Source organism: Prionailurus bengalensis, chromosome B4 (genome assembly GCF_016509475.1).
Source record: "Prionailurus bengalensis isolate Pbe53 chromosome B4, Fcat_Pben_1.1_paternal_pri, whole genome shotgun sequence".
Classification (NCBI taxonomy): domain Eukaryota; kingdom Metazoa; phylum Chordata; class Mammalia; order Carnivora; family Felidae; genus Prionailurus; species Prionailurus bengalensis.
The window spans coordinates 142,151,143-142,176,100 of record NC_057358.1 but is presented as its reverse complement, the minus strand read 5'-3'; the positions used below and the strand labels follow the sequence as shown (position 1 = coordinate 142,176,100).

Below are 24,958 nucleotides of genomic sequence, written 5' to 3'. Positions count from 1 at the left end.
TTTACTTGAGAGAGATAGAGACAGAGAGAGAGAGGGAGAGAGTGGGAGAGGGGCAGAGACAGAGGGAGATACAGAGAATCCCAAGCCGACTCCGCACTGAGACTGTGGAGCCTGATGCGGGGCTAGAACCCACAAACCATGAGTCATGACCTGAGCCCAGTCCAACGCTTAACGGACTGAGCCACCCAGGGGCCCCTCATGTTTATTTCTAATTTTCGCCTCAAAGTCACTCATAATCGAGGCATCTTTCTTTCAAGTACAGGATTTCTAAATATTTTAACAAAGAAGAAATGAAACTGCCACGAGCTACTCTGTCACAAATTCCTACACCAAGATGGAAAACACAATCCAGCTGCATTTATCCACGTTGCCCGACTTGAACGTCGCAGGAAGCCCACCCCGCACACTTCCGCCGCCCGGCCTCCAGCCCGCCCGACTCAGCACCGGCGGCGGTGCACGCAATCACCTGAGGTCCTCCCGGCCGGCACCGCGCTAGCCAGCCCGCACCCAGGAGGGGTCCTTCAGGCCTCCGGCCGGGCAGCCCTCCTCCGGGTCCTTGCGCGGTTGCGTAGCAGCTGCGAGGACGCCGACTGAGCCGGAAGCGGAGCGCGGCGCGGAGTAGGTCCCCGGCTGGCCCGCGGGCTCCGAGGCGGGACCGGGTCGGAGAATGACGCGATTCCGGGCGGAACGGGGACTGGGGCGGGACGCGACCGGGGCGGGGTGGTCCGGGGACCGGGACAGGATCGGGATGCATAACCGGCGGGCGCGGACCGGGGAATGGTTGGCCACAGGCGGGCCAGCCTGCGGAGTCCGTGGTCTTATTTGTTTCCCCCCAGCAGGCTCAGCGTTGGGACCCACCATCCCTAGGCCCTAGGCAGGAGAAGGACGCGTCGTTGGGTGCACGCAGCGATCTGGGGGCGAGGGCAGTCCAGCCTGACAGGGAAGGTTGGTTCCGAGATGTGTTGAATGCCAAAAAAAAAAAAAAAAAAAAAAAAAGTTGAATGAAAGACAGCTTGCGCACTGGATGGTGAGGACAGTGACAACCATTGAAACTCTTCGAGCTTGAAGTTAACAGGGTTGGGTTTGGCTTTGGAACAGGTCACTCTGCTCCAGGGTGGAAGTGGAAGGGGCACCCCTTCATTATGCTTACCAAGCATCTGCCACTTCCCAGGCACTGCTCATGAAGCCGAGGGTACCTGGGTAAACAAGGCTCAGTACCTACCTGAGGAGAGGCAATGGCACTGCAGTGGTACAATCAGGGAAACTCGGGATCCTGTTGGTATTTTACACCCTCCACGGTATTCACACCCCGGCCGTCGCTCTTGCCACAGTAGGCTGCCAACATCGTGTCTCCTTTCTTCTGAACCCAGCACAAGGTCTGCTCATGGTGAATGCTCAGTAAGAGCCTATGGCGTCATTTCTGTGTGCCTAATTACCTCAGAGTCTGGACTATTGTACATTCTCAGTACAATTTTAAAGGTTCTGTTTGGGAGTGAGGAAAGGACAGAGCTAGAGATGATGTCACACCTAGATGTTGTCACTGGGTGGCCGGCACTGTCTTGTACAGATGAGGGATGTGAGGATTGATGTTTGGGGTGGGCAGGACTTAAGTATTTGTGTTTTCACATGGTATTTGTCCCTGTGTGGCAGAATCTACTAGTCCAAGTCTGGTAGGCAGTTGCCTACTTGAGTCTGCTGCCAAGAGAAGCAATCTTGGTGTAGGTACAGATTTGGCATCGTCAGCATTTAGAACATACTTGCAATGACCTTAGAGAAGAGGGTCTGTGGGATGTCCACAGTGAGAGAGGAAGAAACAGCTACTGACTAAAGCAGGGTGAAAAGTGAAGGGGAGGTGAGAGGCATGAGGTGGGTGGTCAGGAATGCACATTAGGTGTCTCTGGCTGTGTGGGCTGTCGTTCAGTGAGAAGAGCTCAGGTTTACAGAGGACTGTCTCTGTCTCACACTGATTGTGTGACATGGGCACTGGTTTTTGTCCTGGTTTTACCCGTGAGAAGCTTGTCTATGTACAGTTTGTAAAATACTGTCTTTTGAGGTGGGAGTGGAAGGTGTGGCCGTGAACATAGCTGTAGTAAAGAGATGACATAGGGTCCACCACCTGAAGAGGATTTGGGTGGGGACAAGATTACAACCCCACAGTGAGGCAAGTGACAGCCAGGTTGGTGGTGAGTAGAGAAGGATGTAAGTGTGTCCTTGGGCCCTGCTCTCATCAGCTCCTTCTCTCCCCAGTCCAGGAAGAGGAAGAACTAGATTTGGAAACTTCCCATCATTTTAACAACAGCCTCTTCTTGAACTTCCCAGACAGTGACAAGACCCCCCTACACACACACCTACCCCAGGCTGAACAGCCAGGAGCCGGGAGCCAATGGCCAGCGACAGAGCCAAACCCTGTGAGCTCGACCAAGAGAAATATGATGCTGATGACAACGTGAAGATCATCTGCCTAGGAGACAGCGCTGTGGGCAAATCCAAGTATGTTGGGAGATGAGGGAAGAAAGACCAGTCCCAGCGCAGGTCAGGGTTATTAGAAAAACCTGCTGGAGGCACAGAGGCTCATGACTTCTGTAGGGGTGGTAGGGAATAGTCTTGGTTGGAGCCCAGGTGGGGAGGGGGGGTGAGGGGGAACACATCAGCAGCTGTGTGTGTTGCAGGAGGGGGGAGCAAGTCATAAGGACTGAATAAATCAAGCTTTTTCCATGAGTCCTAGCAGCAGATATGGGCAGGTCACCCTGGAAGCTACTGAAGCAGTCCAGGGTGAGGACATCAGAGCCAGGGGTCCTGCATGTGCTGTGTGGGCGAGTCTGTGAGGCAGAAACAGTGGGAATGGAGACCCGGTGACAGATTGATTAGAAGTGGTGCAGATGCTTCTTGGAGGAACCCATCCAGATTAAGCAGAGTAGAAAGAAATGACGACTGGCTGTGATCAGTGTGGAGACTGGCTGCATCATAACTGGCTCCAGTGCCCATGTGCACAGTTTGGGACTCCCACCTGTAGGGTTGAGGAGGGGCTCTACAATGCTGGCAGATCCCACACCTCCCATTCTGCCTTCTCAGCTTGAGTCTTGTCTCCTAGGTGCTCCAGATCTACCTTGTCTTCCAGCATCATCATTTATTACCTTACCCTTTGATTCCAAGGGCTTTGCTGGTTTTTAGGCCATCTTCATGAATTCACATTCTCTCTGCCCTACCCCATACGTACACACTGCAGCTCTAGTTTAGCGTCTTGCAGTGACTCTGACCGTCCTCAACAACATGCCTGTACAATGAAAATGTGGGTGAGTGTTGTAGCATGGGGAGATTACATAGTAAATAACACCCCCTTTTTCCCCAACCAAGTTTAGTATTTGCCAGCACACAGGGAGCAGGAATGGTAGGCAGGCAGGGAGCAAGCTGTCAGCTCATTAGCAGATGGGGGCTGTAGAGAGTGTAGCTTGGTGTGAGCCCCAACATGGCCACTTTGCCAGCTTCCTTGGTGCTGCCCAGCCCCAAGTTCAATGCCAGTTTCTTACAAGCCTCACTTAGGACGACAAACACAAAGTAGTAATACAAGACTTCATCGATTACCACAGTGTTGGCCACTGGGGCCGCCCCAAGCGCCAGACTTTCTCTGAAATGCCTTTCTTGTTCACACAGCACATTCATGCCTCTTGATTCCATTTCCTGTTTGCACCTGTGTTTCTGGCCCCCCAAGCCTCTGTTGAGGGTGGACTCTAATGATGTAGTTCTTCCACTGCTTGTGAGCAGGCGTCCTCAGATCTGGTCACTGCCTCCTGAGGGGGGCTTTTCCTTCGCTCCTGCATGTGCCCCCATCCTTTCTCCATTGTATAATCTTAGTTCTCTGATGAAATATTTGACCGTATATGTGTGGGCTTATTTCTGGGCTCTCTATTCTGTTCCATTGGTCTATATATCTGCTCTTAGGGGAGTATCATTAAGATACGATCCTACATTTTCTTCTCAAAGTTTTATAGTTTGGGGCACCTGGATGGCTCAGTCGGTTGAGCGTCCGACTCATTATATCAGCTCAGTTCATGATCTCACAGTTGTAATATCAAGCCCCACATCGGGCTCCAGGCTGAGCATAGAGCCTGCTTGGGATTCTCTCTCTCTCTCTCTCTCTCTCTCTCTCTCTCTCTCTCTCTCTCTCTCTGTCTCTGTGCCCCTCCCCTATTCACATGCACACTCTCTCTCAAATAAACAAATGTTAACAAAAAATAAAAGTTTTATAGTTTCAGCTCTTAAGTTTAGGTGTTTGATCCATTTTGAGTTAACTTTTGTATATGGTGTGAGGGAAGGGACTCACCTCCATTCTTTGGCATGGCAATATCCAGTTTTTCCAGCATCATTTGTTTAAGAGACAATGCTTCCCCCCACATTAAATGGTCCTGACACCTTTGTCAGACATCAGTTGACCATGTATGTGAGGGTTTATTTCTCAAGTGTCTATTCAGTTGGTCTGTATATTCATATTATTTGTGCCAGTACCACACTATTTTAAGTATTATAGCTTTGTGTGAAGGTTTGACCTCAGGGAAATGTGAGTCCCTCAATTTTGTTATTCTTTCACAAGATTGTTTTGGCTACTTGGGATCCCTTGAAATTCCATATGAATTTTGGGATATGTTCTTTTATTTTGCAAAAATGTCATTGGGATTGAGATAAGGATTGCATTGAATCTGTGGATTGGTTTGGGTAGTGTTATCTACTTAACAACAGTAAGCCTTCAAATCCATGAACACTGATATCTTTACATTTATTTACGTCTAGTTTAATTTCTTTCAGCAGTGTTTTACGGTTTTAGTGTACAAGTATTATGTCTCCTTGGTTAAATTCCCTTTTCATTGCCAGTGTATGGAAATACTATTTTTGTGTGTGGAATTTATGTCTTGCAGCTTTGCTGAATTATTAGCTCTATTACTGTTTTTGTGGACTTTTTAGCATTTTCTATGTATAAAATCATTATCTTTAAATAGAAATAATTTTACTTCCATCTTTCCAATTTGGATGCCTTTTATTTCCTTTTCTTGCAAAGGTGCCTGTGTTAGGGGCTTCTTGAAGCTGGTGTATTTGACTTAAGCACCTGGGTGGCTCAGTCAGTTGAGTGTCTGACTCTTGATTTCAGCTCAGGTCATGATCTCACAGTTCATGGGATTGAGCCCCACGTCAGGCTCTGCACTTAACAACATGGAGCCTGCTTGGGATTCTCTCTAAATAAACATTAAAAAAAAAAAAGAATATACCAGCTATGACCTGATGGATAAGGGTGGATGAGAGGTATAAGCCAGCCCTGAGCTCCCACTTTGGGGAAGTGAAAGCCCTGGGCTTGTTTTGACTGAAGGTGCACTTTCAATACACCCACAAGAAAAAGTCCCAAGATTTATTACTTACGGATCCCAGAAGTGGGAGTGAAATGAGCCAGGGGAAGGGCAGCCCTCCATCCTGGGTCACCAGCAAGCACTTATAAGGTGTTTGGGGGTGGAGGTCACTCACTTTTTGCAGGCTCAAATCTAAGTGGCTGTTTAAAAAAAAAAAAAATTTTTTTTAATTATTTTTTGAAGGAGGCTCCATGCCCAGTGTGGGGCTTGAATTCACAAGCCTGAGATTTAAGAGTCACTTGCTCTATGACTGAGCCAGTCAGACACTCCCTAAGTGGTTATTTTAGAAGGTGCCAGGGAAAGACAAAGTGGGAACTTAGGCGGGCATCCTAAGCTCAGGTTCTTATCTGCATTTCGAGACTCGGTGTGAGCGGCCTTGTCCTGCTTGTCAGATGCCTGAGCAGCAGCTCAGAATGGCTGTTTTCTCCCCATAGCGCTTGGACTGGAACTTCTACGGCTGTGTTGAATGGAAATGGGAAAAGTCGGATCCTTCTCCTGTTTCTGATCTTAGGGGAAAAGCTTTTAGTCCTTCACAATTAAGTATGATATTTATTACAGTTTTTTCGTATATGGCCTTTATCCTGTTGAGGAAATACCTTCTATTGCTAGTAATTTAGTGTTTTTGTCATGAAATGGTATCAATTTTGGCAAATGCTTTTTATGCATTTATTGGGAATAGGTAGGATTTTTCCTTCAGTCTGTTAATATGGTGTGTTTTTTCCTACATTGAGCCACCCGTAAATTCCAAGAGAAATCTCCCCTGGTCACAGTATATGATCCTTTTTTTAGTATATGTGCTGCTGAAGCAAGCACGGTATATGATCCTTTTAATACTAATTTGGTTGCTATTGCTGTGTTGAAGATTTTTACATCTATGTTTAAAGATACTGTTTGTTTTTCTTGTATGTCATTGTCTGGCTTTGGAATCAGGGTAATGTTGGCCTCCTAGAAAGAATTAGGAAATGCCCCTCCTCTTCAATTTTTTGGACAAGTTTGAGAAGGATTGGTGTTAATTCATTAAGTGCTTGGTAGAATTCACCAGTGAAGCCATCCAGTCCTGGCCTTTTCTTTATGGGAGATTTTTGGATACTGCTTACTTGGTATAGTCCATTCAGATTCTCTGTTTCTTCTTATATCAGTTTGGTAGTTTGCATATTTCTAGAAATTTGTGCATTTCCTCTAGAGTATCCAGTTTGTTGGCATACAGTTATTCATGGTAGTCTCTTTTTTTTTTTTAAGTTTGTTTATTTTGAGAGGCAGAGCCCGCAAGCAGGGGAGGCAAGAAAGAGAGAGTTGGGGAGAGAGAATCCCAAGCAGGCTCCATGCCGTCAGCACACAGCCCGACATGGGGCTCGAACTCACAAACCATGAGATCATGACCTAAGCCAAGGTCAAGAGTCCAACACTTAAGCGACTGAGTCACCCAGGCGTCGCCATGGGATTCTCTTATCATGTTTTTTGTTTCTGTAAAATTGATGTTAGTGTCCCCAGTTCTGATTTTGAGCAGATTTTGCCTTCTCTCTCTTTCCTTGGCCCAGCTAAAGGTTTATTGATTTTGTTGATCTTGTCAAAGACCTAATTATTGTTTCAGGGGTTTCTCCATTGTCTTTTGAGTCTCTATTTTGTTTATCTTCACTGAAATCTTTACTACTACCTTCCTCTCATGAGCTTGTGTTTAGTTTGCTCTTTTGTGTCTAGTGTTTTAAGGTGTAGTTTGTCATTGATTTGAGATCTTCGTTCATTTTTAAGGTATGTGCTGAACAGGTATAAATTTTGCTCTTGGCACATCTTTGGCTTCATCCTTAAGTTTTGGTTTGCTGTGTTTTGTTTTCATTCATCTCAAGACATTTTCTTTTTTTTTTTTAATGTTTATTTATTTTTGAGAGAGAGACAGACAGAGCGTGCGTGGGGGAGGAGCAGAGAGAGAAGAAGACACAGAATCAGAAGAAGGCTCCAGGCCTCTGAGCTGTCAGCACAGAACTCACAGACATGAGCCAAAGTCAGACACTTAACTGGCTGAGCTACCCAGGCACCCCAAGTCTCAAGACATTTTCTAATTGTCCTTATGATTTCTTCTTAGACCTTTTGCCTGTTTAATACTGTGTTGTTTAATTTCCACATAGTTGTGAATTTTCTGGTTTTCCTCCTGCTATTATTTTTGGTATCCTTCCATTCTATTGGAAAAGATGCTTCCTATGATCTCAGTCTTTTTAATTTTATTAAGACTTGTTTTATGTTATCACCTATGTTCACTCGAGAGACATGTGCTGCTGCTGTTAGGTGTAGTGTGCTCTGTATGTGTGTTAGGTCTGACTGGTGTGTGCTCTTCTTCAAGTCCTTGGTTTCCTTGTGGTTCTGCCTCAGCCATTCTCCCCATTGCTGACAGTGGGGTTTGAGATCTTAGTATGTTCTCGTGCAGCTAGCTACAGCTCCCTTTACTTTTATCAGTGTTTGCTTCCTGTATTTGGGGACTCTGTTTTTAGGTGCATATATGTTTATAACTTTTATATTTCCTTGGTAGATTAAAAAAACTTTTATCAACATGTAATGTCCTTCTTTGTTTCGTAACTTGTGACTGAAAGTTTATTTTGTCTGACTCTAGTACAGCTGTCCCAGCTCCCTTTTAGATACTGTTTGCATGGATTATCTTCATCTTTTGTTTTCAACCTTTTTGTGACTTTGGGTCTAAAGTGAGTCTCTTACAGATAGTACATGCGTGGATCAGCTATTTTCATGTATTCTGCCAGTATTCTCACTCTTAATTGGAGAGCTTTATCCATGGACATTTGAAACAACAGTAATTGAAGCAATTACTGGTAAAGAAGGACTTATTTCTGCCATTTAGCTGTTTGTTTTCTATGTCTTTTGGTTGTTTTCCTCAAATACTTTAATATTTTTTTTATTGATTTTTTTTTTTTTTGCAGTGTGCTATTTTGATTCTCTTTTCCCTTTTTTTGTATAATTCTTTAATTGTTTCTTAGTGGTTGCCCTAAAGATTTCAATTAACATCTTAAACTTATAAAAACCTATTTAAATATTACCAGTTTGTTACAGTAGTACACCAACACTCTGTTCCTAGATGTCTCCATCCCAGACCTTCGTATTGGTTTGTTACAGACTGCATCTTTATATGTCCAGTGCTCATTAACTTAGATTTATAGTTATTGTTTTATGTATTTGCCTTTAAAAAATTTTTTAATGTTTATTTATTTTTGAGAGAGACAGAAACAGAGCACAAGCTGGGGAGAGGCAGAGAGAGGGAGGGAGACACAGAATCAGAAGCAGTCAGCACAGAGCCTGATACGGGGCTCAAACTCACGAACCTTGAGATCATGACCTGAGCTGAAATCGGACGCTTAACCGACTGAGTCACCCAGTACCCCTGTATTTGCCTTTTAAATCATATAGGAAAAAGGGGAGTTGCAAACCAAAAGTACAAGAATACTGGCTTTTATATTTACCTACATAGCTACATTTACTGAAGATCTTTACTTCTTCATACAACTTCCAATTACCATCTAGTGCCCTTTTGTGTTAACCTAAAAGAGACTCACTTTAGCATTTCTTGTAGGGCAAGTTCACTGGTAATGAGCTTCATCAGCTTATCTTTATCTGGGAATGTCTTAACTTCTTAATTCTTGAGGGATAGTTTTCGGGATATAGAAATCCTGGTTGACAGCTTTTTTCTTTCAGGACCTTTTAAATATGTCATCCCACTGCCTTCTGACTTCAGTGGTGTCTGATGAGAAAGGGGCTGTTTGTCTTAGTGAGGATTTTGTCTTTAGGGTTCAACAGTTTGCCTATGATGTGTCTCAATGTGGATCTCCGGGTTTATCGTGCTTGGAATGTGTGAAGCTTTCTGGGTGTGTGTAGTCGTGTCTCGTGTCAAGTTTAGGAAGTTTTTAGCCATTGTTTCTTCAGATCTCTCTTTTCTTTACGATGCATATGTTAGTTTGCTTTGTGTTGTCCCACACGTTCCTTAGGCCCTGCTCATTTTTATTCTTTCTTTCTTCTGCTTCTCCAACTGGATAATTTCAACCACCTTATTATCTTCAAGTTTGCTGACCCTGTCTTCTGCCTGCTCAAATATGTTGTTGAAACCCTCTAGTGAGGTTATTTTGTTTTGTTTTGTTTTCATTGTAATTAATGTGCTTTTGTGCTCCAGAAGTTTTGTTGGGTTCCTTTTCATAATTTTTATCTCTTTATTAATATTCTCATTTTATTCATGTATCATTTCCTGATTTCTTTAATTCTTTGTCCATGAATTCCCTTAGCCCTTTGAGCATATTTAAGATACTCAATTTTGGTAATTGATGAGTAATTCCAATGTTTGCATTTCTTTTGGGGTTGATTCTGTCAGATTCTTATTTTCATGAGAATGGGTCATATCTTCTCATTTCTTTGTAAGCTTTGGAGTTGTTTTGATGAGAATTAGACAGTCTGAGTGTTTTAATGTGACAACTTTAAAAATCAGATTCTCCCACTCTTCAGGCATTGCTGATTTCCCCTTGTTTGGGGCTAGAGTCGTCTATTTGTAATTTTTCCAGACTATTTTCACAAAGTGTGTATTCCTTGTGTGTGGTCACTGATGTTCCTGTTCTATTATCTGTGGTCAGATAGTGACCTGACAAAGATTTCCTTAAACTTCTGGCTCCAAAAATAGAAAGAAAAACCAAGATCTTCCTAGTCCTTGAAATCTCCAATATACACCAGCACGGGAAACCTGAAGCCTGAGAGAGCTGAGACCTAATTGAGCAAAACATGTGACCCAGACTTATTGAGGGCAATATCTCTCCGGCACCCCAGACCGTAGCCAGAACCTTGGAGCACAGCTCACCAAGTTGGTGCGGCAGGCCTGAGGGACGGGCAGCTGCCGCTGGTTGACACACGTTGCCCTTCTAGGGGGATCAGCACTCTGTTGCCACCTAGTGCTGTCCTGCTTCTGTGTGTCCACTCAGGTTCCGGAGTTCTGAACTGGTTCGTTCTCATCATCTTTTCCAGTTTACTGGATATTTCAGGTGCGGGTTGACCCCCCTAGAACCTCCTACTTCCCCCTTTCATTAACGGCCTCAAGGTTCATCTCTTCCCGGTACAGATACTCAATTGCTCCCACATGCTTAATTGATGAAACGGTTAACCCCACTCAACTCTAGTGATGCCTTTGTCCTAAGTGCAATGACCACACATGTGGTTGCATGTATTTTAAGGGCTTACTTATTGTCTGTCTTGACAGGGATCTTCATCTGTTTTGTTCAGTGTTATGTCATGACAGCTACCATAGTATCTGCTAAGTGGTAAGCAACTTAGTAAGTTTGTTTTTAACTAGTTTGTACTAAAATTGTCTACTCTTCTGTTGAAGAACATTTCCAGTGTTATCGTTTTTATGATATTAAGTACAATACTGCCGTGAGTATTTTTGTGCCTACCATCTTGGGCACACACTTAGGCCTGGGGTGAAATGGCCTAGTTTCAAGATTACCTCAAATATCGAGATATCCAAATTGCTCTCCAAAATAGTTGTATTAAATTTATGCTGCTGCCAGCACAGTACAAAATCCCCAACATTCAGTGTCATGTGACTTTCTGAATTGTGCCAGTCTGAAGGGATGTGAAAGCTACTTCATTTTAATTTGCGTTGAAGTCATTAAATTATTAAAACACTGAGCATCTTTTTATATGTTCATTAGCCATTCACCTGTTTGTATTCTTAGTGCACAGGCTGTCTGTGTGCTCTCTCACTTGCGTATCGGAGCTGTTCATATTTTCTGTGTATTCATGCTTGTCAGTTACTAGCATCGCAGACATCTCCCAACCTGTGGTTTTTGTTTGCCTTTTTTTTTAATTTAAATCCAAGCTAGTTAACGTACAGTGTAATAATGGTTTCAGGAGTAGAACCCAGTGATTCATCACTTACATATATAACACCCAGTGTTCATCCCAACAAGTGTCCTCTCTCATGCCCATCACCCATCTGGCCCATCCCCCGCCCACCTCCCCTCCAGCAACCCTCAGTTCTCTGTATTTAAGGGTCTCTTGTGGTTTTTGTCCCTCTCTGTTTTGCTTTTTTTTCTCTTTTCATTTTGGAATAATACAGATTCACAGGATGTTGCACAGAGTGTACAGAGAGGGCCTGTGCACCCTTCACCCAGCTTCCTCAATGATAATATCTTAAGTTACTGTAGAACATTATCAAAATCAGAAAATTGGCATTGGTTTGATGCATGTATAATTCTGTGTCATTTTATCACATGTGCAGATTTATGCAACTATCGATGGAATTAAGATACAAAACTTTGGTCATTCTACCCATTTATAGTCACACCCACCCCACCTCACTTTCCACCACCCCTAACCCCTGTAACCACCAATTTATTCTCCATCTCTATAATCATGTCATTTTGGCTACATTGTGTAAATGGAATTATACAACCCGTGACCTTTTTCACTCAGCATAATATCCTTACAACCCATCCAAGTTGTTGCACTATCAATAGTGTGCTCCTTTTTGTTGCTGAATAGTATTTCATGGTAGATGGCCACGGTGTGGTTTTCCAGCCTTTTCCAGTCACCTGTTAAGTGACATTTCAGTTAATTCTGGGTCTTGGCTAGTACACGTGAAGTTGCTGTGAACACGTGTGTGGGTTTTGGCACGGATGTAAGTTTTTATTTCATTTCATGGCTAGACCATACAGTGAGTATATGTTTGATTTGTTAAGAAACTACAAGGTATTTATCCAAAGAATACAAAAATGCTGATTTGAAGGGGCACATGCACCTCAATGTTTACAGCAGTGCTATCGACAACAGCCACCTTATGGACAGAGCCCAAATGTCCATTGACTGAGGAATGGGTAAAGAAGATGTGGTATGTATATATACAATGGAATACTAAAAGAAGACTAAAAGAATTTCATTCAAAAAGAATGAAGTCTTGCCATTTGCAGCAACGTGGATAGAACTAAAGGGTACTATGCTAAGCAAAATAAGTCAGAGAAAGATACCATATGATTTCACTCATATGTGGAATTTAAGAAACAACAGATGAACATAGGGGAAGGGAAGGAAAAATAAGATAAAAACACAGAGGGAAGCAAGCCATAAGAGACTCTTAAATACAGAGAACAAACTGAGGGTTGCTGGAGGGGAAGTGGGTGGGGGATGGGCTAGATGGGTGATGGGCATTAAGGAGGGTACTTGTTGGGATGAGCCCTGGGTGTCATATGTAAGAGATGAATCACTGGGTTCTACTCCTGAAGCCAGTGCTACACTGTGTGTTAACTAACTTGAATTTAAATAAATAAATGTTTTAAAAAAGAAATAAAATTATTTTCCAAAATGTCTGTTTTCCCACCAGTAATGTGTGAAAGATGCAGTTTTTTCTGCATCCTTGCCAACATTTAGTGTTATTGCTAATTTTTATCTTAACCATCATGGCAGGCATGCAGTGATAGCTCAGCATGGTCTTACTCTCCATGTCCCTAATGCCTGGTGATTTCAAACATCTCCTCTTTGGTTACGTGTCTCTTCATGCCTTCTGCTCATTTTCTAATTGAGAGTTTTTTTCATTGTAGAGTTTTGGCTATTATTTTTCCAGGTACTGGTCTTTGCTGGATGTGCTCTTTGCAAACATTTTCTCCTGTTGAGAGCTTGTCTTCCACTGTCTTGTAACAAGCTATTTCATAGAGCAGAAGGTTCTACTTTTCATGAAGTCCATTTGTTTCTTTTATGGATCATGCTTTTGATGTTACTGAAGTCATGGACTTTGATCTCTACCAAGCCCTGGGTCCCAAAGATCTTTTTCCTGTGTTTTCTTGTAAAAGCCTTGTATTTTTACATTTTACATGTAAGTCTGTGATCAATTTTGTTTATTTTAATTTTTTTAACGTTTATTTTTTTATTTTTGAGACAGAGCATGAATGGGGGGAGGGGCAGAGAGAGAGGGAGACACAGAATCAGAAGCAGGCTCCAGGCTCTGAGCCATCAGCCCAGAGCCCGACGCGGGGCTCGAACTCACGGACCGTGAGATCGTGACCTGAGCTGAAGTCGGACGCTTAACCGACTGAGCCACCCAGGTGCCCCTATCTGTGATCAATTTTGAATTAACTTTTGTTTAAGGTATGAGGGTTTGGGGTAAGAGTTTATTTTTTCCTTTGTAGATACTCACTTGGCCCAGCATCATTTGTTGTCATTCCTCCATTGCCTTCTGCACTTTGGTGAAAAACCAGTTGGCTTTACTTCTGTGAGACTATTTCTGGGTTCTTTCTTGTATTCCATTAGTCTGTGTGTCTGTCCCGCTGCCAGTACCACACATCTTGCTTACAGTAGCTATAGTAAGTCTTAAAATTGGGTAGACTGATTCTTCCCATTTTATTCTTATTCACATTTCTTTTAGCTTTTCTAATTCCTTTGCCTGCCTACATAAGTTGTATGCAATCTTGACGATACCTATAAAACATCTTGCTAGAATTTTAATAGGCATTGCGTTAAGCCTGTATATCAATTTTAGGAGAATTGACATCGTTTTTTTATTGAGTTTTCCAATCCATAAACATAGTATGTCTCTCCATTTATTCAGATCTTTAATTTTTTTCATCAGTATTTTGTACTTTTCAACATACTAATTCCCCTCGATTCTTGCTTTATTTTTTTTTATCGAGAATGGATGTTGAGTTTTGCAGATGCATTTTCTCCATCAATCAATATGATCCTGTGATTTTCTTCTTTAGGCAGTTAATATGTTAGATTGCATTCATTGATTTTCAGATATCGAACTAGTCTTGCACGCCTGAAATGCATCATACTTGGTCATGGTGTATAACTTCTTTTGTGTGTTCCTGAATTCTGTTAATAATTTGTTGATGCTATATTCATGGAAGATATTGGTCTGTAGGGTTGTTTTTCTTTTCCTGTACTGTCTTTGACTGATTTTGATATCAGGATAAAGTGACTTCATAAAATGAATTCCCTCTTCTTCTGTTCTCTGGAAGAGATTGTGCAAAATTGATATTAATTCTTACAGTGTTTGGCAGAATTCTACCCTGAAACCATCTGGGCCTAGAGATTTATAGTTACAGAGCTATTCAAATGATCTCTTTCTTACTAGGTTAGTTTTGCTTGTTTGTGCTTTTAGGAATTGGCCCATTGTTGAAGCTTTCTGTATTTTCATTTATTTCAAGCACATCTATAGTTGCTCATTTATGACAGCTACTTTAAAAACTTTGACAAATAATTTGAACATCTGTATCAGCACAGTGTTGGCATTTGTTGATTATCTTTTTTCATTCACTTTGAGATCTTCCTTGATTCTTAATATGATGAATGATTTTTGGAAGAAACTTGGATATTTTGAAGATCATGTTATGAGACTCTGAATCTTATTTGAACCTTCTGTTTTAGCTGGCTTCCTGCAGCATTGCTTCAGTAGAAGAAGGGGGGAGGCAGCACCCGTGGTCTCCACTGGCACTATGGGGTGGCGGCAGCGGGAGGGTGTCTCATTGCCATATGGTAGAGAAGAAAGTTCCAGCTCCCTATTAGGACAGCTTGGTAATGTTGTTGAGGTGCCCCCCAAGGGTGGAAATCTAAGCTCCCCACTGAGGCTACAGTTTTTCCTGTGGTGTTTGCATGCTAGTCATAGTCTAAATGTTTTTTGTCCTAGGCACTGGCCGTGCAGCAATAAACTAAAATTGCTTTCGTGGCCTCCCATTCTAGTCGAGAGAGGTAAACTGTCAATAAATAAAATACTGAGTGTTTCTGTTGGTATTACCTACAGGGTAAGACAGAGTACAAGGTAAGATAGAACTTGCTTATCACAAGTAAGATCACCAGGGAAGGTCCCACTGCTCAGGTGACATTTGAGCAAAGCCCTGGAGGACCTGCAGAATATTAGGGGAATGGCTCGTGGGCAGAGGGCACAGTCTGCCTGGTGTCAGTTTCCTAGGCATAAAGCAGGGATCATGGTGTTTGTCAGTAGTGTGCAGAGGCAGGAACAGTGGGTCTGAGAGCCTCGCGTGGACTGGTATATGAACTTGTGGTAATGTAGCCTGTTTTGTTATGAGGGGCTAGTAATGCTGATTCCAGGTTCCAGACTTGGAGAATGGGGTGATGCCACTAACTAGATAATTCAGGAACAAGGACAGGATGAGTGGGTTAAACAAACTCACTTTTAGATTTATTGAGTTCATGGTTCACACAGACTTCTCCAGTGTAGACATGTGGCAGAGCTCCAAAGATCGGTCTTTATCCCTTCAACTAATATAGGTTACCAGCTGTTGTGGTGCTCCAAAAGAAGGAAGGTGGGGTCCCTGCCCTCCGGCAAAGCAGCTGTGGGTGCTGGATCGGTGTTACAACTAAGGGATGCCGGGCACTTAAGGGGAGTCAAGAAGAGGGTTGGGGGGCGGCTCCTGGGCACTGTCCTAAAAGGAAACTGTGTGGCTGTGGAATGAATGGCCCCAGCTTGTCAGCCTGGACAGGGGTTATGACGCGGGGCAAGGAGGAGGAAGGCTGAAGGATGTACCCTGATCACCTTGCACGCTGTCCTTACAGACTTATGGAGAGGTTTCTCATGGATGGATTGTATCCTTCAAAGTTTGAAGTGCTCCTTGTTCCTGGGGCCCTTCTCCCCTCATGCCACCTCAACCTCACCGTTCACCCCTTTGCTCTGGGGAGGAGGGCTCGGTGAGTGAATGCACAGGTTTCCTTCTTGACTGTTCTCACCAGTGTCCTATTTGCATTTGCTTTACATCAGAAAGACAATAGAATGGCTAACAGTACCTGGTCACGTGCCTGGATTCAAACGCCACCTCCTCCTCCTTAGTAGCTCTGGCCTCAGGCAAGTCACTTAACCTCTGACCTCAAAGCTCGGGCTAATGCTTTAAAATTCTCTGGTGTGAATGAACTTTGTAAAACAGGAACTGCTCCCTCCTCCTATGGATTGTCACAAGGTCTAGGCTTGGAGTGAGACCCTCCCTGGCAACTGGGATGGTTTTAAACAGCTTCCCATGTCAATCTACTAAGAACTGTGGCAGAAAAGAGCCCTGGAGTGTCCTGCTTCCTGCCCTGGGCCTTGACCCCCAAGGTGGAGCCTGAGTATATCTTGCTTCACCTTCCACCAAGTGCTTCTTTGCAGCTGCCCCTGCATCATCCCAGCTTTGCTGGTTCGACCACCCAGCATCTTGCAGCTTCAGGAAGTAATTCCCCAGGCTTTTTGCTGGGGTTTCCTGTACAGGCAGTTCACAAACAGCTTGTCAGCTGTCTAGCTTGTAGACAATAATTTTCCCTGGAATGGTCATGTTGCTGCCTACGGCTGGGTTTCCTCTCTGGCCTGCAAGAGCCCCGTCCATGAAGAGGCTGGGGCCCCCATGGTTGCATTTTCCAAGTACGTGATGCTGTTTATGATGGCTTCTCTTGTAAAATTCCATTCCATGCTGTCCCTGGTACTTAGATGGCCGGGATGTCTCCCAGCCTCTCCTGCCCTTCGCCTTTCCATGGAGTTTGTGCCAGTGATACTGGAAAGTGATCCTGTCTGCCACATTCATTCAGCTTAAAATCTAAAGAACTCCAAAAAGAAAAGGAGGGGGCCAGTTTCATCACACCAGTGCCTCCCCCCAAGCACCTTCCTTGCCTTCCTTTTCGTTCATCTCTTTTCCTTAACCTGAATGCAGTCAGCCGCAACAGCTGTCCACGTATGCCCTGACCCTGTACAAGCACACGGCCACGGTGGACGGCAAGACTGTCCTTGTGGGTGAGCAGCACAAGGCCGAGCCATAGACTCTCAAGGGCGAGGAAAGGGGAGGGGATGGAAGTCCCTGGGAGAGAGTCAGGCAGGGAGCAAATGAGACCCCCAGCAGAGACTAAGGGTGGTAGGAAGGACCGTGAGAGGAGCCTAGGGAGGGTGGGAGGAGGCACTCAAGACCTCCGTTCCAGCTCTCTGACCCGGTATTCTAATTTAACCAGCATAAAGAAATAACAGTTGTGGTCTGAATATTATCTTCCACAAAAGCTTTTAAGATTGTGGGGTCATAGCCTTCTGCTTGGTTAGGCCATGCACCCTGCCTGACTGTGTCTGCCATCCGTGGTCAACACACGTGGAAAATCAGCCTGGTTTTGACCTCGGAAGGTCCTGCATCTTGTGGGTGGGAGAACAGGGACACCTGCCTTCTCCCTTTTGGGACTTCCTGTCTGCGTTCTCCTTCCTCCTGGCCTGCCCATGTGTCTTCTTCTCACCCACCCCCATGCACCCCCATACACACACCTCCCACGGCACACCCAGGTGCGTGGTGTCCTGATGACGCACACGTGCGCGCTGTGTGGTCTTCGTTCCTCCCTGTCCTCCCCGCAGGTTCTGTTTCTGCACACAGAGATCTGCACAGAGATGCTCAGTGCGTTCGGGTCTCTCTGCCCTCCGGCCCCATGAGGCAGTCAGAGCTGTGTTCATGTTGCAGACTTTTGGGACACAGCCGGCCAGGAGCGGTTCCAGAGCATGCATGCCTCCTACTACCACAAGGCCCACGCCTGCATCATGGTATGAAACCAGCCGGGCAGTGGACAGGCTGCCCTCTGGGCAAGCTTGAGGGGTGACCCGGCAGCGCTGAGCCCTCCTCACCAAGGCCGGGTGCTGGGGGAGAGGGGAACAGGGAAGCCTGGGGAGGTTTCAAACTACACGTGCTTCCAGAGGTTCTGAGTGTGAGCAGGCCCAGGTGAGCTTCGCTTCAAGTGGGTCCGGAGGAGGAACCCCCGTCCAGGGGGAGGAACACACCCCGGGCCTCAGCATCAGGCATGCCATCTAAGGCAAATGCAATCCTTTCCTGATGGAGCCACCTACTCGGATAGGCTCTCGAGGCCCCCTTGACTGCCAGCTGGTGTTGCTCCCAAGTGGCCCCTTTCCTCTGTGCTGTCCAGAACACAGTCTTCAGAGGTCCCCCCAGAGCCACAGGATAAAAAGTGCCATAAGAGGGCCTGAGGGAGGGCTAGGGAAGCACAGGAGAGCTGTGCAAGGCTGTGTCTCTAGGGCCTCCTGCCCAGAGTCCTGGCTCCATTCACAGGTTCCACTATCCAGTAACACAAAATCTCTTGAAATTTTCCAAATTGTAATACTAGGTAGTATCTTTAAGGGGACAGAACAAGGAGGTGACTGGGAAAGGCAGATGGGGGCAGTGCAGGCCAGCAGTCTCACCTGGAGGCTCACATAGTCAACATCTTTGACCTTGGAAAACTGGGAGGGCAAGGCCCAGCCATTTGTTTTGATTCTGCTCTGGCATTTGGGGCTTTGACCCCACCTCCGTTTTCTCTCTGGGAGTGTACTCCTCCTGCCTCTGACCCCTCTCCATTGGCTCCATTTGGACTGTCTTCTGAAACCTGGGGATGTCTGTCCTGCCAGCATTCCTGCATGCCTGTATCTGCCGGTGCCTGCTGCATGGGGCCAGGCAGGTAGAAAGCGCTCACCTGGTGATGAGCACCTGGGGATCTGCTAGTCCCAGAGGGAGCTAGGCTTCCACCCTCCACCTTGAACCACCTTGAAGTCTTGATGGGGCTGCTCCTTGTCCCAGCCAGCTCCTCCTCAGCTCTCAAAACAAGGAGAGGCAGCTCAGGAAACCAGACCTGGATGAAAGGTGATCGACAGTGATCATGGGAGGCAGCCTGACGTGAAGCCGATTGCAGAAGACTCATTACAAGTGTCATTTAAATTCAAGACAGCATGGTCATTTGTTGAAATGGGGCCTGTGGGTACCACGGAAGAACCTCCCGGGGGACCTCCTGCTGCCTCCGGGGTGGGGGCCCATGCCCACTGCCATGCAGAGCAAGCCCCTGGCCCCGGGTGAGATCCATTTGGTCCCATGCAGGACTGGGTAGTTTGGAAGTAAGAGCAGCCATTCCAGCAGGTTCCAGGGTTGTCCAGCTCTATCTACTGTGTGCCGGGGCCTTTGAGTCCATCCTGGAGGATGGCCTTTGAGGAGCTCCCAGGGGGGTTGGAGGGACTCCATCCCTGCAGCAGCAACTTGAAGCGTCTCAGGACTTCTGGCCTCCCCTGTCCTTTGAGCCAGTCTGCAGTGTTCATGTTTATTGCTAATATTTTAAAATAGGTAGGGGCGCCTGGGTGGCTCGGTCGGTTGAGCGTCCGACTTCGGCTCAGGTCACGATCTCACGGTCCGTGAGTTCGAGCCCCGCGTCAGGCTCTGGGCTGATGGCTCAGAGCCTGGAGCCTGCTTCCGATTCTGTGTCTCCCTCTCTCTCTGCCCCTCCCCCGTTCATGCTGTCTCAAAAATAAATGTTAAAAAAAAAAAATTTTTTTTTTAAATAAAATAGGTAAAAAACTGTAATTTGTAAACTGGTAATCAAATTACAAGCTACAAAATAATAAAAGATAGTCTTTCCATCTCTGGCCACCTACAACGGATGGTCGTGTGGAACTGCTCCAGCTTCCTGATCCAGGGGGACAGGCGGACACACAGCACCAGCCCCGTCACTTGAGGGCTCGCAGCTCCTTCCGCTACAACTGGCTGATTCTCCCCAAGACTGTGAGGAGGAGCCTGCGGCCCAGCAGGGGTTAGTGGTGGTTAGTGGTGGTCGTGGAGACCTGGCCAGTGAACACCCACTGCCTCCTGCGTGTGGACCACTACCGACAACAAGAACGCTTGGACGACCTTCCCAGCATCAGGCCCAGGATCTGCAGGAGCAAGCACCACTGCGATTCCCAGAGCCAGCGCAGTCCTCCGCAGCCAGAGCCTGGCGGCGGCGAAGACACACCTGCCCCCTCCGCCAAAGCAGGAAAGATGCCGGCTGCCTCATGATGATGATGATGATGATGATGGATAGAAACTACTTTTAAGAAGTTTAAAATACAAAATGAATACGAGATTAAACAAAAGTTTAAAATTAAAAGTACATCAATAGTAACTAAAGGGGAATTTTACAAGCATTTAAAATTATCACAAAGAAATTTTAAGACAGAGTTTAAGCAATAAAAATAAGAATAGACTAAAGGGGAGAAAAAGCAAAAATTTACAATTTGTAACAGACTATTGATTAGTACAATGATACAACTTGGTTAAAATAGGTAAACGGAATTAGGTGACAACAGAAAAGAAACTTTTTTTTTAAGATTTATTTTATTTTTTAGAGAGTGCGGGAGAGAGGGACAGAGGGAGAGAGAGACTTCTTAGCAGGCTCCACACTTAGCACGGAGCCCAACGAAGGGCTCAGTCCCATGACCCTGGGGTCACGACCTGAGCTGAAATCAAGAGTCAGACATTCAACCAACTGAGCCACACAAGCATCCCTGGAATAAACATTTTAAAAACCACTTTTGGATCTGAGGCTCTGAGGATTTCCCTTAGAGGGGCGGGAACAGGTGCAGCCTTTGTTCACAGGGCCGCTTGCCTGCATGTGCACATCACGTGTGGGTGGGGTGCAGACACCGACAACCTGAGCTCTCTCCCCTCCTGTGTTCATTGCAGGTGTTCGATGTGCAGAGGAAAGTCACCTACAAGAACCTGAGCACCTGGTACACAGAGCTTCGGGAGTTCAGGCCAGAGATCCCGTGCATCGTGGTGGCCAATAAAATTGATGGTGGGGCCATCCCTGCATCTGCGTGTCAGCATTCCGTGGGGGACCCACCACCACACATTTCCTCCTCCATTCCTGGGGCAGGGAACCTTCAGTGATCTGTCCTCCTTCCCTTGTTTGCTTGCCATCAATCTCTTGCCAGTAAAGATACCAACTGAGGCAATCTTCCCTCTCCCCGAGACACAAATCCCTTTAAATGAACTCTTTCTAGGACATGTCCCCTGATTGCCCCTGCCTGCCCCACTTTCTGGAATGGGGGCCTCCAGTGACCTGTCCTGCCAATTCCTGTCCTTGTCGCTTGATAGGCCAGTGTTTTACCTTCTCTCTACAGCAGACATAAAGATGACCCAAAAGAGCTTCAATTTTGCCAGGAAGTTCTCCCTTCCCCTGTACTTTGTCTCAGCTGCTGATGGTACCAACGTTGTGAAGGTAATGGTGGACTGCAGGGGTAGTCTAGTGAGGTTAGGGAAGGCCAAATGGTGAAGGGACCAGGGAAGCTGCAAAGAAAGGGCTGGCCACAGGGACGGTGGAGAGGACAGGTATTGCAGGGACTATGAGTGGGCAATCCAGAGCAATAGAATAGGAAGGGGTCATTGTATTGACAGTAAGGGAGGTAATGGGCTGAGCTTGGCGAGAAAAAGTACATTGATGGGGAGAAGGTGAATTGAGGGGTGACCTTGCCGACTTTAGGGGTAGAGTATTGGGTGGACATATGACACGGACAGGGCATTGGCACCCACGGCCATGTCTTCCTTCCTTCCTTTCCTTCCTTCCACCACCTGCACCTCACCCCCAGCTCTTCAATGATGCAATTCGATTAGCTGTGTCGTACAAACACAACTCCCGGGACTTCATGGACGAGGTTTTGCAGGAGCTTGAGGTAGGTCAGGCCAAAATTGTGGGTGGGATAAGGAAAGCAGCTTCTCCTCAGGGATGTGGAACATAACCCAGCCTTTGCAGGCAACACATGCCCATCATGCATGCGCCCCTAGAATTATCAGAGCTGTGCTCGGCATGTACGGGGCCAGACCTCACCTGCAACCTTGTTCACAGAACTTTGATTTGGAGCAGAAGGAGGAAGATGTGCCAGACCAAGTGCAGCGTGGCAGTCTTGAGAGCCTCTCCCCTTCCTGAGAGAAGGAAGCCTCTCTTCATGGACTTGGAGGGTGGGGGTTCTTTCAGAATACCCTCCCCTCAACAACCCTCCAGCTCTGAATTGAAAAACTCTTGCAGGCCATCCCCCTCTCTACCTCCTGCAAGCCCACCCATCCTTCCCACCCACCTCCATGGCCCATGATACCTGACCTTTCCACAGTTGCCACCCCCACCCTCATACTCAGGGACAGGGATGGGGTCTGCGCAAGCAAGCGCCCTCGACAGGTATGAGAAGTCCAAGCAGAGCGTCAAGCAGAGTTAGAGATCAGTACCCGAAGCCTCCCTATGTTGTGGGGGGGCAGTGAAGAGCTTCAGGAACATGCTTTGTGTATCTCTCAAATAAAAGGAAATTGAGGTGTGTTTTCTCTCCCAGAACTGACCTCAGGGCCCATTCATTGCCTTTCCACCAAGGGAATTATTTCTAATCCCTTACCATCCCATTCCCACCTCTACAGATTTGGGGGGGTGGGGGGGGGGTGCTCCATTCTTTTTCCTCTTTAGTCTCCCAACCAACTTTTTTTAGAAATGGTTTTGAGCAGACAGCTGTTCATCCCACATGTTTCTCAGGGTACCTGGGTACTGCCAGCACACTGGTAAACTGAGGTCTAGATCACAAGACAGGTTGGCCATTAAAGTCAGGGAAACAGGTGACATGTCTAACGACACTTAATACCATGGCTCACCTATTTGGATTAGAAGAGCTTCCTGTAGCCACCCCCCCACCCCCGCCTTGTTTTTTGAGACTATTTGGGCACTGCTTTGTGGGGCAGGGAGAAGGGCTGCCCTACTGCCTTTCCCACTTCTTTCCTGGACTTGGGGCTCACTGGTGTGTGTATGATCATCCTGTGCATTGTTTCCATTGCTTTCATTTTTATAGTAAAGCTTGACTTAACACAAACATTACACGTTATGTGCATGCTTGTGGGTCTGGATTTCACTGAGCAAAAACCCACAGAAAGAACTTGTGATCATCAGCTGATTAGGAGGAAGGTTGCCTTGACCTGACATGCGAGGGCAGCCCTGGTCAGCTTAACTGACCATTTCAATGGAATTCAGCATTTTAAAAAGAATGAGTGTGTATTTGGGAAGAACAAGAAACAAGAACAAACCTTATTTGCCTTTAAATTACTAATTCTTACAATTTCAACTGAAAAGATGTAACTTGACCTGGGATTTGGGGGAATGTGTTACCCTGGTGAGGTGGGCCTTTAAGAATGTCAAAAACAAAACAAAACAAAAAACCTTTGGTGCTGTAAATGACTCGTAAGTATCTTTTTAACATGATGGCTTTATTGAGATATCATTCAAAGACCATAGAATTCACCATCAGTATTGGTTTTATGTAACCATTTGGAGTCAGGTTCCAAAGTGAGGGGAGCAGGAGAGGGTGGGAGGCCAGCTTCAGTCTCCTCTGCCTCAGAGTTGGTCCCACTTAGAGACCAGGAGCTTTTTGTGGAGGTCAGCTATTGTGGGACAGGGAGGGGGGTGCAGGTGGTGGCCCCTAGCCTCCAAAGCAAAGTGGCTCCTGCTGCGAGTCAGCAAAGGGCAGTTCTCTGGAGAAAAGGGCAGGGTTATCCATCAACACTTAAAGCAGCCAGGGGAGGAGTGCTCAGGCAGGGTGCCAGAAGCACCCATGGCCACCCACCTTCACATGCTCAGACCCACCTGCTGCTTAAAGTTCATTCCACCCTGACTAATACAGGGAACACCACCCCTGGATCTTTTTTTAAATAATTTATTGAGGTGAAACTTATATAACATAAAATTAACCATTTTAAAGTAAACGACGCAGTCCCATTTAGTACAATTTCAATGCTGTGCAACTATCACCTGTCTAGTTATAAATATTTCCATCATTCAAAAGTAAAATCCCTTGCTCATCAAGCAGTTTCTCCCCCAGACCCCCTCCCTTCAGCCCCTAGCAAATTCTAAGCTGTATTCTGTCTATGGATTTACCTACCCTGAACATTTCATATAAATGGAATTATATACTGTGACCTTTTGTGTCTGTCTTCTTTTACTTAGCACAATGTTTTCAAGATTCATCCATGTATCAAATATTTCATTCCTTTTTAGGACAGAATCATGTTCCATTGTGTGTATCTACCACCATTTGTTTACCACCCCCCCACCCCCCACCCCCCCCCATTCGTTGATGGACATTTGGGCCGTTTCCACCTCTTAGCTATATGAGTAGTGCTGCTACAAACAGGCTTGTACGTGGACTTCCATGAGCACCAGTCTTCTGCTGTCACAAATTACCACTGCCCGGAAGGCTTACAGCAGATGCTTATTTCTCAGTTCTGCAGCCTGGGTACTCTAAGGGCGCCAACAAGGTTGGTTTCATTCTGAAACCTTGTTTCTTGGCTTGTAGGCAGCTGCCCTCTCACTGTGCACACAGGACCTCTTTGTGATCAGAGAGATCTCTTTCTCTTTGCCTTCTTAAAAGACCATACATCCTTTGACATCCAGATTGGGCCCTACCTCATTTAACATTAATTAACTCCCTAAATTCCTTGACTCCAAATACCGTCACATGGAGGGTTAGGGCTTCAACATGAATTCCAAGGAGACATAATTCAGACCATGGTACAGTACATAATTAGGAGTGGCATTGAAGGATCATATGGTAATTGCACGTTTAAACTTTTGAGGAACTTCCAATGTTTCTCAAAGTGGAACCATGTTACTGTCCTACAAGCAATGGACAAGGGTTCCAATTTCCCCACATCCTTGCTAGCACTTGTTAGTTTCCATTTTTAAAGACACATTTAGTCATTCTAGTGTTGTAAAGTGGTACCTCATTGTGGTTTTGATTTGCATTTCCCTAATGACATGATGTTGAGCAT

General features: G+C 45.7%; 1 protein-coding gene across 5 annotated transcripts; it reads left to right on the top strand.

Annotated features, from left to right (window-relative positions):
- Positions 1–540: 540 nt before the first annotated feature.
- RABL2B (RAB, member of RAS oncogene family like 2B) lies at positions 541–24,106 on the top strand. 5 transcript variants are annotated; one of them, XM_043563129.1, is made up of 10 exons: positions 541–618; positions 837–945; positions 2,320–2,490; positions 15,936–15,965; positions 17,054–17,133; positions 17,834–17,913; positions 20,846–20,957; positions 21,289–21,383; positions 21,751–21,834; positions 22,008–24,106. In XM_043563129.1, exons 3-10 carry the CDS (start codon positions 2,384–2,386, stop codon positions 22,086–22,088), a joined length of 669 nt encoding a protein of 222 aa, XP_043419064.1. In that variant the 5' UTR covers positions 541–618; positions 837–945; positions 2,320–2,383; the 3' UTR covers positions 22,089–24,106. The 5 variants fall into 5 exon arrangements, with proteins under 5 accessions (XP_043419064.1, XP_043419061.1, XP_043419062.1 ...); XM_043563126.1 differs by having other exon boundaries at positions 547–618; positions 21,286–21,383; XM_043563127.1 differs by having other exon boundaries at positions 570–659; positions 837–1,376; positions 21,286–21,383.
- Positions 24,107–24,958: the final 852 nt, after the last annotated feature.